This window comes from Lucilia cuprina, chromosome 4 (assembly GCF_022045245.1).
Source record: "Lucilia cuprina isolate Lc7/37 chromosome 4, ASM2204524v1, whole genome shotgun sequence".
NCBI lineage: Eukaryota > Metazoa > Arthropoda > Insecta > Diptera > Calliphoridae > Lucilia > Lucilia cuprina.
Window position 1 is genome coordinate 25,734,208 of NC_060952.1, and position 13,948 is coordinate 25,748,155.

The following is a 13,948-nucleotide window of genomic DNA, read 5'->3' on the forward strand; positions in this document are numbered from 1 at the left end:
ATTTAAATTAAAAAATTAATAAATTATAAAAGTACAGCTATAAAAAATTATGACAAAAATTTTTACATATTTACTTAATTTTCTTTAACTTTTTAAACAACTTTTATTCTCTATTTGGGTAAATTAGTAAAGCTCTTGAATTACTTTAATTAATTTATACCTTGAAAAACAGCAAAAGAAAATATCTCTTTAACACTCACATTGTTAAAAACATTGAAAAAAAACTAATATAATGAAAGAGAAAACTTAAAAAAGGTTAAATAAAATAAATATTTTTTCATTTGAACAAGTATAAATATGTTAAGTAACACTTAGCCGACCACTTTAATGAATAAAAAATATGATATTTTTGGCAAGAGGCAGCTCAACAAACTTGACAACAACAGCGAAAAAGGACTTAAATGTTGGCAATTATCTTAAAATATTTAAAGGCTATTACTTGGCTAATGACTATAAAAAATTAACTTTATTATAAACATAATAATTTCAAAAATACAACATTATACTCTTCTGGGTTTTGAGGTTAAGTATTAAAACTTTTGAATACATTTTTACGAGGAAATAATGTCCTGAAAAATATTCCACAAATTTATATTCTATAAGTCTTATTTATAACAATGTATGGCAGCTTTATTAAAACAATTTTTCATGCAAAATTTTTTCAATAAACATTAAATTAAATTAAATAAAAATTAAATAAATTAAAATAAATAAGGCAGTAGTTATTTTAAAATTATTAAATATTTACTTAAGCTTTTAACTACATTGCTTTAAACTTGTTACGCCCTTTAACAAATCACTTGCTTCCTTATTTTGGGTTTTTTACTTTTTTGCAATTTTTTCTCATTTGCGATATTTGTTTTTAGTTTAAATTTACTTTTGATTAATGGTGTTGGTAATTGTTTTGGTTTGTTTTCAATCCTTTTGGTTTTGGGTTTTTTTACGTTTTTCGATTGTTGTCTTTTTTGAAAAAAGGGTCGTGTACAAATTTTCGTATTTTTATATATTTCAGCATATCTGACAAGTGGAAACTATAACATAAAAACTTATCACCATCACAGCCATAAAGGTGCAAACATGAAGAATCTCCCCTCGTATTCAAGTAAAAGTAGAAGAGTTCTACTTTCTAAAAACTCTACAACCTGTTTACTATATATATTTATTTTAACGTGCACACATCTGCCATTCTCAATAGCAAGTTCTGCTGCTAAGCTGCGGGAAGAGTGTATGGAGCTTGCTGCAAAATCACAATGCGAATGTATACCTATTCTGTCTGATATTCAAATAGAATGTCCCGTAAATGATCCAAAATTAACCATAAAAATTCGTCCTGGTGATCATGTAATGATAGAGTGCAATAACATCAACTACAAAGACTATAAACTCTTACCCAATATGGCTATTGGCAACACTTCCCAGGTGCAAATTCAAGGATGTCCACTACCGGGACATTTTACCATAGCAACCATACCACAACAACTGGGTGTTAAACACTACACTACCTTGCTGTTTGACAACAACAATGATTTAGGTACAAATATTACCCGGGAACATTTGAGCGGTTTACATGGTTTACGCCGTTTACGTTTCAGTTCTTCGCGCCTGTTGCATATGCCTCAAGATCTCTTCTCCGATAATTCTTTGAGAAATCTCACGTGGTTAGATTTGCGTTCTAACAATGTGGACCTACCCGTAGACATTTTTGCAAAATTAGAAAATTTAATTTTCATAGAATTGGGGTACAATCACTTGAAATCCCTGCCTCAAGGTATCTTCCGCAAACAACATAAATTACAGGTCCTAAATTTATGGAGTAATGAATTACGCAATCTTACCAAAAATATATTTGAAGGTATTACCTCGCTAACTGATTTAGATTTAAGCAACAATGGCATTGAAACTTTTCGTCATGATATCTTTGAACTTTTAACGAATCTCACCAACATCAGTTTAAATAGCAACCATTTTCGTTCACTGCCCGAGGGTTTATTTAAAAAGAATAAAAATTTATCACAAATAAGATTGACCAATAATCGTGTGCCTTTAAGAAGTTTGCCATCTGAGTTCTTTGCAAATCTACCACATCTTAATGATGTACGTTTGTCCTGCGATTTAGAATCGGTACCGGGAAATATATTTAGCAACTCTACAGCCATTACCATGATCTCAATGACCGGCAATAAATTAAGTAATTTACCTGCTGAATTGTTAGAAAGCCAAGAAAATCTTGTTGATTTGGACTTGTCATATAATGAACTATATAATCTACCCGAGGAATTGTTCAAAAATACCAGAAAATTGACAAAGTTAAAATTGTCCCACAATCAATTGACAGAAATACAAAGGTAAGTTAAAAAAATAAAGCACACAAGCAAACATCTTTCATTAACTCCTAAATTATTTACGAAATTAAACATTTATTTTGTCTACTCCTTTACAGAGAACTCTTTTCATCTTTAACAAATCTCAAAACTCTAGATCTCAGCAACAATAGATTGACTACCATTCATTTGAGTGCCTTTGCCAGCACCCAGAGTATACAGGAAATCAATTTGGAGAATAATCAATTGACACTGAGTGAACCATATGGTGGGGTTTTAGAGGGTCTTCAGAACGTTCTCGGTTCACCATTTCAATATGTAAACAATTTGCGTAAATTGAACTTGCGCAATAATTCCATCATGTATATTTATCAAGATTGGAAATTTCAATTACTAGAATTGCAAGAATTGGATTTAAGTTACAATAACATCACCACCATGGATGAAAATGATTTACAATTCTTAACTAAACACGAATTGAAAATAAACTTAACGCACAACCAGTTGAGAATGGTGAATTTACAATCTATTGAAACCTTGCAAATTCCTCAAGACAAGAAGAAAATTTTTATGGATTTAAACAATAACCCCATACAATGCGACTGTGTGCTATTGAGTTTTGTCCAGTACTTGCGAGGGGAAAAAGCTAGAGACGTTCGCGATGTCATTAAATTGGATACTGAAAATTTATTCTGCAATCAACCAGAAAACTTAAAGGAAAAACCTGTTAAGTATATAAATCCTATGGATTTGCTTTGTCCATTTGATCATGAGGGAACAAATCCCAAACGTTGTCCGCGTGGTTGCAGTTGTTGGGTGCGTTCTCTAGATAAAGTTTTAATGGTTAACTGTTCAAATGGAAATTTTACAAAAATACCCGCCTTGCCTAGAATCGAACAATTCAAACTTGCCGGTACCGAGTTGTATTTGGAGAATAATGAACTAATGAAATTACCCCTGGCTAAGACTCCAGGCTATTCTGATGTCACAAAACTTTTTTTGGCCGGCAATAACTTGACATCAATAGACAGTACACATTTGCCTGCGCAACTGACAGAGCTGGATGTAAGAAACAATCGCTTGGAATATTTTAATATCAGCACTATACATTTTTTAAACGATAGCAGAAGCTTGAATACCCTACATCTCTCCGAGAATCCCTGGATGTGTGATTGCGAAGCTAAACCATTTTTAATGTTTGCCCAGAACAAATTCAAATTGATAAGAGATTTCTCTAAGATGACCTGTTCCAATTTCATGGAAACCAAATACTTTAACGAATTATCTGTCAATGACATATGTTCAGACAATGAACTGTATATAGCTGTTAGTATAGTTATATCGTTGGTGGGTCTTTTGGTAGGATCATTGGCTGCTTTATACTATAAATACCAGAAGGAAATTAAGATCTGGCTTTATGCCCACAACTTATGTCTGTGGTTTGTAACCGAACAAGAATTGGACAAAGACAAAAAATACGATGCCTTTATCTCCTATTCGCATAAAGATGAGAAATTTATTGCTGACTATTTGGTGCCACAACTGGAAAATGGTACACCACCTTTTAAACTATGTGTGCACGTCAGAGACTGGATGGTAGGCGAATGTATACCCGATCAGATAGTACGATCTATTGACGATTCAAGAAGAACTATTGTTATATTGTCGCAAAACTTTATTGAATCTGTGTGGGCTAAAATGGAATTCAAAGCGGCTCACCAAGCCTCTCTCAACGAAGGCAGAGCCAGAGTTATTGTCATTTTATATGGCGATATCGATGTTGACAATTTAGATTCAGATCTAAAAGCCTATCTAAAAATGAATACATACTTGAAGTGGGGTGATCCATGGTTCTGGAGTAAATTGCGTTATGCTATGCCCCATTCCGCTAATGATCTTAAAGGTTTAGTAAAAACTCCCCTTAAAGGTTCAACTGATGATAAACTAGAATTGATAAAGCCATCGCCAGTAACGCCCACTCTGACAACACCACCCGGTGAAACAACAAAAAACCCACTGGTGGCACATCTTAATGGCGTGGGTGCTCCTCAAACGGCAGTTATGTTTGCCAATGGCAAAACACCCAGCTACTATACGAACGGTAAGACCACACCAAATTGTCATATTAATGGAGCTTTTATTATTAATACAAATGCCAAACAGAGTGATGTATAGAATTGGGAGAAGGCGGAAATGTTTCAATTTGATGACGTACTTTATCGATGAAACATTGAGACGCTAAAAGGACACCACCAACTTACTAACATCAATGATCTATAATATATACATGAAAATAATTCCAGTAAATAGAGAAAATAATACACAAATATCAGACTGAAGGGACTAAGGTGCATTGTGAAAAGCTTTATAAAAGAAAAGATAAAAAGTTTTACAACAGCATACTAATCGATTATTAAATGATTCATATAATTTTGAAAAAAAATATTGTAAACTTTTTGAAAAGTATATTATTTCATTGACGGAAACATTTAACCGGAATAGAAAAAAGTTTCAACTAATAAGCTTTCAAAATTGATTTTCTAAATATGTAAAGCTTTTTCCCATGTACAATTTCAATTAAAAGCATTAAATAGCTTTTATTAGATTTAATTTTTTAAAGAGCTTTTTATAATTATTAGAGTAGTTAGTTATTATGTATTATTAAATCATTAACAAAGTACTCAATAGAAAATATATGATTGGCAACTAATTTTTTAGATTTTGTTATTTTTTACAATATTTTTGTTAGCTTTTTGCATACTTTAAAACATTACCTGACTAAGCAGATATTTTTTGTATACTTTAAAATATTACCTTAATAAGCAGAAAATTACGTTAATAACAACTTTCCACAACTTTTTAAAATTTGTTCAATTAGATTTTTTTAGAAAACAAACACTCGCTACACTTCAAAGCTCAAATTTAAGTTTTTAGTTGATAAGTTTGAAAACAATCATATTTTAGTTTAACGACTTCTTTTAAACTTTAGAATAATAATTATTAGTTGAATAAAACACAAAAGAATCCCAATTTACAAAAGATAAACATTTGAATCTCAATAAAAACTCGAATGGTTCAAAAAAAAAACTTATATAGATCATCATTAACAAATATTAAGAGAAAACAAAAACAAAAAAAAATGCCTTCTATGTGTAAACATAAAATATTTTATATAAGAGTAAATTTTTATTGTAACAAAAAAATAAAAATAAGAAATTTAAAATATCAAATGTATATAAAACTTCTAGTTCTATTTTAATGTTTTCACACTTTGTACACCCACTTCTTTCATTATTTCATAACAATTTTATTATTTTCCTAGTAGTAATTATAGTTTTCTTATTATATTTAAAAACAAAATATGTATAAAGTAGTATAAAAATAATATATCAATATCGAATATACGTATATTAACTTATACTTTCAATAGCCAAATGTTAAATATTGCTTTCTAGCCGCGAAACCGTTTTCTACTGTAAAAATCACTGAAACTGAAATATTTTTATAATCTCACTTTACTATATATAATCGCTTTACATGATCCAGAATAATGTATATTTTTTTTTATTTCTTCATCACATATGTATTTGTATAAATTTAAATGTATGCATTCAAATTATTTGTATTCTTCTTAGACTGCATCATCATTATCATAAAACTTAACAAAATACAAAAACAAACATAAATAATTCTTTAGTATAGTTATGTCTATTTATGTAAAATTAATGTTAAATTTAATGAAAATTAACAAAAAACAAAATTAATAAATAAATAATATGTACTTTAAGTAATTATTACATTAATATAAAATTTAATTATAAAAAAAGAAACAAACAAATAAATATGTATATTTTAAAAATAAATTATTTGTTTATTTATTTGATAGAAGAAATTTAAAATTTAATGCAATAAAATCAAAATAGAACAAATACATTTAGGATGTTATTGATAAAGACGAAAATCTTTTAAATATACAGTGGGCGACAAAACAATGAAAACTTTTTCAAAATTTTCACAAACGGACTCAAAACCCAAAAAAAAGAAAAAATAAGACAACATTAAAGCATTTGGTTTTCTGTTACTGACAAAACAATAGAAACCGTCAGAACTTCTCCGTTATCAGAATATAGTTAGGTATCTATTACTTGAAACAATAATTAAGTCAAAAATTTCATTCGAAAAATTATAAATTCATTCTAATTACACTTGGAAGGACGATTTTTGAGTCCATGTCTTTGAACTACTGTTTCCGATAGATTTTCTATTGGGTTGAGATATGTTGAATACAGGTGTAACTTTCGAGTCTTACTACTCGATGAAAATTTAAAAGTTAGGCCATTGTCGTTTTTAAATCTTTAAACTGCAAGTCTAGTTTCCAAAGCGAAGGAATACTTATACCTCACATAGTATTTTTATATGATTGAATTCGACAAATACCATGCTCTGAAAAACATCATAATTATGTTTCCGATAAACTTAATATTCTTATTGTTCAGTTTCTTTCCCACTTGGCCAACTTTCAAATGACCTCTAAAACTAAATTTGGAAACGTCCAAAAAAAGGACATTATTTCATATTAATTCGACAAGTTTATGTTATCTTGGGCGAAGAGTAGACGAGTAAAATGATTATTTCTTAAAATGAGGCGTTTTCTCCCCTTCTTGTTGTAGAAGTCGTACCTTTCCTCAGACATACTTAAGGCATTTATTGTTAAATAAAATTGTTGAGATTGAAGTCAAATTTTGAAGGGGGCTTTTTATAAGGGCTAGGATCGAATGAGGACCTATAATTATAAAACTCATTAGGATCATCAAGACTAGAAAAGATTTTGGTTTTACAGCTTTTTGTCGAGTTCCGAATATTTTAAACATAATTATGAACTTAAAAGCCCTATTCGGCGGATTCAGTTGTATGGGGGATAGGTGAGATAATGTACCGATGTTAACCATCAACAGGCTTCTTCCCTGAGAAGAAGATGATCATGAAGATCAATAAATTTCATTGAATTATCTTAAAAATTGTGATTTGCAATTTGATTACACAACCCACCCATCGACCCAGAATATGACTCTAAGCTGATTGGTATAGAACCAAACCCATTATGACCTCCTCACTTAAGTGCTGTAGGGTATAAAATTGGTCATAAAAATCGCTGAAGAACTAGTTTCAGATCTGTTCCAAAGAACGAGAGTCGACATCATAACGCTTTTAGTTTTGTGGGTTACAATTTCAAAAAGAAATCATTTGTTTTATCGCCAAAATCGAACGAGTACGTGTTAAAGAAATATGTTCTAGAACTAGTTGTGAATTATTACAATTTACAACAAAATTTTGTTTATATCTTCAACAATTTGCGGCATGGCATCTCTTTATCCGAAAGCCAAAAATGTCACTGCATTTAGTTGCAGATTTTTTTTTTCAACTTATTTTGAAATTGTAAACGTTTTTGCCATGTTAAAAGTGTTTTTTTACTTTACTATAGGTTTTGTCAAAAGTCCACAAAAATACGTACTTCTACAAACATCATAATTTAACTAATTGCTAATAACATTTCCAATAATAAAAAAAGAATTCAAAATCATCTGTAAATATGTAAGTTAATCTTTAAATATTTCTTTTAATTGCAGAATTTATGACAAAATTTCTTTTTGGAAATATTCTAATATGACTTTAGTGAATAAAACAATAATTACTCTAATAATGCAGGTTTCCCTAATATGGGGAACAACATTCTGGCAATTAAATGAAGACACTAAATACTCTAATTGTTCATTAACTGGATTTATACTACTAAACTATTATTTAATCAAATGTCCAGCAACTGACATCAAATTAAGTGTAGTCTTGGTTCCTGGTAGTAGAACGAAAGTAAAATGTTTTAATATTGAATATTCAGAGTTTCAACATATATTACCTAATCTTACAATTGGAGATAGTGCTGTAGTTGAAATTAAAGACTGCCCATTACCAGAATCCAAACCAATTTCATCAATAACACAACAACTTGGTATAATCGGTTTTAATACTTTAATTTTCAATAATCATAACGAATTGGGAACCAATTTAAGTAAAGTACATTTTAGTAATTTAAACGGATTAAAGAATTTAACCCTTATATTGGACAGTGTTACAGCTATACCCAATAATCTGTTTAACGATTTGTCATTGAAAACTTTAGAATCGTTAGATTTACAATCCAACTCTATTCAATTGCCAAATAATATATTGATGAATTTACCAAATGTTGATTTTTTGGATCTGGGTAAAAATTTACATTCTTTGCCGGCTGATATTTTTCGTCATCAAACTAAAATTATTGAACTAGTATTGAGAGATAATAAATTAACAAATTTAACAGAGGATCTATTTTATTCTAGTTCAACTTTAAAAAGTTTAAACTTGGAAAATAATCTTATAGAAGTACTACAGCCTGCTATTTTTAGACCTTTAACCAACTTAATACGATTGAATCTAAGTGGCAACAAATTGATCTCGTTGCCCCAGGGTCTTATGGATAATAATAAAAATTTAATAGAATTTTCTTTGGCTCGTAATCAGGTACAAATGAAGCATTTGCCTCCTAATCTGCTAGCAGATTTGCCACATTTAAATGAAGTTGTTTTGGAGTGTAATTTGGAAGAGCTGCCGCCAAATTTATTTAACAATTCGAAGAATATTTTATCCATAACTATAACGGGCAATATGTTTACAGAACTTCCAGAAGGTTTATTCAAGAGCCAAAAGTATTTAAAACTTTTAAATATATCAAACAATAATTTACTGCATTTACCGGAAACTTTTTTGCAAAATTCTACGGATCTTCAGCTTTTTGATGTATCCTACAATAATTTAACATTATTTACAAGGTAAGAATCTAATACATATAAAGAAAGGCATACACGATACAACCGCTGATACAATGTGAGAAGGTTATTTACGAAATTACAAAGTGTGTAGAGCTGCTTAAGAAGTTGTGAGTTGGTTGTACGAAAGATAAAAATGTTTTGATATTTTTGCAAGAAACAACATAAAAATGCTTGTCGTACAACATTATTCTATTTTACTATTCATTTTAGTACACTTTAAGGTCGGTGTATAACCAATATTTTTGGGTATTACAAACATCAGCACAAATGCATAATTAAGCTGAAATGCGTGGTTTTACAATATCAAATTATTAAAAATTTTATTTGTTATAAAAAATAAGAAACATTTTACAATTGAATTGCAATTATATATATGCACACGCTGCCAACTCAAACATTATTTTTACAAAATAAAGATGTTGTATGCCTTGCATAAGAACCAAGGCGAAATCATATAAGGTGGTGTTATTCAATCTGCCGATAATTCTTTTTCTTAAGCCGCCTGGTTTATGTAGCTGTCATAGTTTGTTATTGTTTACATTTTTATATTTAAAAAATTCCATTAAACGGTGAAAAACTTGAAAAACTTTTTCTTGAAATGAATTCGCCGTACTAATGGTTTTTGACGTCTACATAAACCAAATGCAAAAACAAAATACATGTAAAATATTGTTGCAGAACTGCCACCAGCTTATATGAATTCGCCTTGCATAAGAATGTTTAAGTAATTACAATGTGTCGTAATGTAAATATACTTGAATATATAATGATTTCAATACAGGTTTTTCATAGAAAGGATGTCCTTTTTATTTAATTCTAAATTCTCAAGTTATTTCAATGTTCAATATTTGTTTAATATCTAAACTATTTGGAATGAATTTAGCTATGCACAATAGGTAATATGTTACATAGATGTGAATATAAACAAATGTTGCAACAACCCAGCAAAAACAGAACATCCAAAGAAGCGAAAAAGAAGTAGAATTTACTCCATGGAAGTACTGAAAAAGTGATAATAGGAAGGATGTTCTTTTTATTTGATTCCAAATTCACTACATATGAAATCATTCTCAAGAAGTAATTTTTATGTTTGTTTTATTTTGAAGTTTTAGGAAGTATTTTAGAATAAAACTAATTTGATTTAAATAATATTAACATAAAAAATACACGCATTTATCAATCAACATCAAAATAAAATGGGTTTAATTAAAAAAATTTCATACAAAAAATATACCTTAAATTTTAAACAAAATTGGATACATTACGCTTCTTTGAAAGTAAATAAAAATCACTTTCACAGGAGGTAAACAAATTCTCTTAGTGTTACTTTTGAAGTGATGATAAATGTTATTCTTTTGAATGTACTTCGTTTTATTTTTGTTGGGATGTCAAATTTTAAACCAACGTAACTCAGAGATTTCTTGGCCGGATGTTTATGACAAATTGAAACAATATAGAGTTAGTATGAAGATTATACAATCATCCCTATCGCCAATTATAATTTCATCTGAAATATGTTCCCTTTTTACTTTTTTCGTTCACTAACTTTTTTGTCGTGAAAAAATCCTTTGTTGTGAAATTTCTTGATAAAATTTTGTAAACATTGAACATCTGTTCCATAAAAAAATCAACTATTATGAATGAAATGTTCACTATAGTAATTTCTCCCTTCTAGGGAAATTCAAATTTCAAGGGAACAAAATTTTTACTTCTATTGGAGATAGGGATGATTATCTTTAATTAAAATATCTTCAGAAAGAACCTTTTCATTTTTGTCACAAAAATATTTCCGCTTTATGGCTTTCAAAAGTTTACCTTGTGTTTAAAATTTGATTTACACCTTTCACACAGAAAGAAATACAAGAAAGAGACTTATAGACACAAATATATATTTTCAAGTTATTTTTATTGCGACACAGTTCTATGAAAACTGTATTAATTAATGATGATTTCTTTCATTACAGCGAAATGTTTCACTCCAGCAAACAATTGGAAGTTCTTTTATTTAACAACAATAAATTAACCACCGACAACATCCACATAACATGGACCTTTCGATTTCATCGTAATCTAAAGACAATAAATATGAGCAACAATTTAATAACATCATTATCAAAAGAGTGGGCCGTGCCTTATTTTCTTGAAATCTTTGATTTAAGTCATAATAAGATAAAGATTTTAAACGATTCTGAAATAATTAACCTAATTATATACAACCTAGAACTCATTCTAACAAATAACGAAATCACTACCATTAATTTACAAAATAATACTATTGAAAATAAGGACTTTCAAAGGCAGCTCTTAAAAATTGATCTAAATAATAATCCCATCAAGTGTGATTGTAGAATTTTAAATTTTGTACAATTATTTAAGTCACCAAATAGACACTACAACTTAATGGATAATGTGCAATTTCTGGTAAGAAATCTAACGTGTGTAGAACCAGACATTTATAGAGGAGAGCTAGTTAAGACTTTAGAACCAGCTACTTTATTATGTGAATACAAAGAAAAATGTCCTGCCGCCTGTTCATGTTCGTTAAGATCTTTTGATGAAATGCTTATAGTAAATTGTTCCAACAGAAAGTTATCCAAAGTTCCCGTATTACCTACTATAGTTGAAGAATCCATAAAGGGAATTGAGCTAAATATGGAACACAATGAATTATTAAGTCTTCCAATAGCATTAACACTGGGTTATGCTAATGTAACCAAATTGCTGTTAGCAAACAATTATTTAACACAAGTGGAAAAAAACCAATTACCTGTAAATTTAACTTATTTAGACATAAGAGGCAATTATTTAGAAACCTTAAGCAACGATATTTTAATGTTTATGAATAACAGTAAGTTGTCCCAGCTGTATATTTCCAATAATCCTTGGCTATGCAATTGTGATGCACGATTTTTGTTACGTTTTGCCCAAAACAATGTAAAATTATTTAAGGATTTTTCCAATATGACCTGTGCCAATACCGAACATCTTACCTTTTTCTATGATTTAAATGATCTTTGTCCAATTGAGCGAACATTTTATATATTTATTTTTATAGTAGTTGCAGTGATCTGTTCAATGTTGGCTCTGTATTATAAATATCAAACCGAAATTAAAGTTTGGTTATATGCCCACAATATGTGTCTGTGGCTAGTGGTCGAAGATGAATTGGATCAGGATAAGATCTATGATGCCTTTATATCATATTCAGCCATAGATGAGGATTTTGTTTTGGATATTTTAATGCCCGAATTGGAAAATGGTCATCCACCATTTCGTTTATGTATCCATGTACGTGACTGGCTGGTAGGTGAATGTATACCAGATCAAATTCTGCGTTCAATAGCAATGTCTAAGAAGACTATTGTAGTATTGACCGCAAACTTTATAGAATCGGTCTGGGCTAAAATGGAATTTAAAGCTGCTCACCAAGCAGCTCTTAACGAGGGCCGAGCAAAGGTTATTGTAATTATATATGAAGATGTTGGCAATGTAGAGGCCTTGGATGAAGATTTAAAGGCATATTTAAAAATGAATACTTATTTAAAATGGGGTGATCCATGGTTTTGGGAGAAATTGCGTTATGCTATGCCGCACGTAACCAGAGACCGTAATAGATTGTTTGAAAGTGTACAAATGCACGAAATGTGAAACTTAAGAAGACGATAATGTTGTTATTTAAAATAAATAATATAGAAAAATAACAAAAGAACAAATTTTTCTTGAGAAACATTAACGAATTCTGTGAATAAATTAGATAACAATTACAAATTCAAAATTCTTTAATTATTTACTTTATGCGTGTAAATATAATAGCCAAAAAACATCAATTAAAACCTGTGGACATTTTTTAATATTTTTTTATGTATTTCTCAAACAGTTTTAAAAAATTAAAAAAATCAAATAAATATATTTTCCAAAAACATTTACAAGTGTAAAATTTACAAAAAGTTGTTTTTTAACATTTTTTATATATTAAAGGAATGAAAGTCGCTAAGATATGAATGAATGTTAAAAATGTATGTAAGAAAAATACTCTTGGTATCTAATTGCCTTTTGTTGGAAAAAGCTATAATTCAAATTTGTTATGAAATTTCAATATGTTCTCAAATTCATTTTTTTCTTATTTTAAAAATTTTCCTTATTGGGTTTAAGAAGGGAATTCCAAATAACCAAAATTCTTTAAAATTAAGCTGAAACTTAAAAAAATACATTTCTATAACAACTGATAAGGATTATCAGCGGGTAATTTAATAAAAAACTTAAACATTTTTTTTAAATTTGTTTCACCAACAATTATAAATAAATTGAGCAGAAATTAATTGTTATTGGCATGCTCGATTTAAAATCTCAAGTGTCTTTGTGTTAAAAGGAATAACAAACTTCAATTACCTCTTCGGTAAAATTTTTCGTCGATTTTGCAAAAAATATTAAAAAACTATTTTATGCTCAAAATGCTTAAAAAAATACAAAACAAGTTCTAGAAAATATAGTAAAAAAGCTGTTATGTCAATTAAGGGATTTGAGATTGCTTCAAAAAATACTAGGAAATAATTTTAAACCAAAAAAAAATAATTTTCTTAAAGTGATATCAAGTGACCCAAGATTTTAAATCGATGCCTTCCGATTTGGATGAAATTTACACCAAGGTTAGTATATTATTCAATAATAAGATTTTTATTTTAAATTTTGTTTTGCAAATTTAATTAAAATCGATTTTTGAGTTGGGTTATGCTGTTGAACGGCTACTAACTGTCACATAAA

General features: G+C 29.1%; 3 protein-coding genes across 5 annotated transcripts in view; 2 read left to right on the forward strand and 1 right to left on the reverse strand.

Annotated features, from left to right (window-relative positions):
- The window catches only part of LOC111681278 (cation-independent mannose-6-phosphate receptor), a 120,820-nt gene that overhangs the window by 17,216 nt on the left and 89,656 nt on the right, over positions 1 to 13,948 (reverse strand). The window lies entirely within an intron of this gene.
- LOC111681372 (protein toll-like) lies at positions 998 to 8,004 on the forward strand. 3 transcript variants are annotated; one of them, XM_046949973.1, is made up of 3 exons: positions 998 to 2,345; positions 2,441 to 4,422; positions 7,949 to 8,004. In XM_046949973.1, exons 1-3 carry the CDS (start codon positions 1,078 to 1,080, stop codon positions 7,987 to 7,989), a joined length of 3,291 nt encoding a protein of 1,096 aa, XP_046805929.1. In that variant the 5' UTR covers positions 998 to 1,077; the 3' UTR covers positions 7,990 to 8,004. The 3 variants fall into 3 exon arrangements, with proteins under 3 accessions (XP_046805929.1, XP_023298908.1, XP_023298900.1); XM_023443140.2 differs by lacking the exon at positions 7,949 to 8,004 and adding an exon at positions 4,485 to 4,764; XM_023443132.2 differs by lacking the exon at positions 7,949 to 8,004 and having other exon boundaries at positions 2,441 to 4,764.
- On the forward strand, positions 8,022 to 13,103 carry LOC111681302 (protein toll-like). Its single transcript, XM_023443051.2, has 2 exons — positions 8,022 to 9,187; positions 11,152 to 13,103. The coding sequence occupies exons 1-2, from the start codon at positions 8,022 to 8,024 to the stop codon at positions 12,833 to 12,835; spliced, it is 2,850 nt and encodes a 949-aa protein (XP_023298819.2). The 3' UTR covers positions 12,836 to 13,103.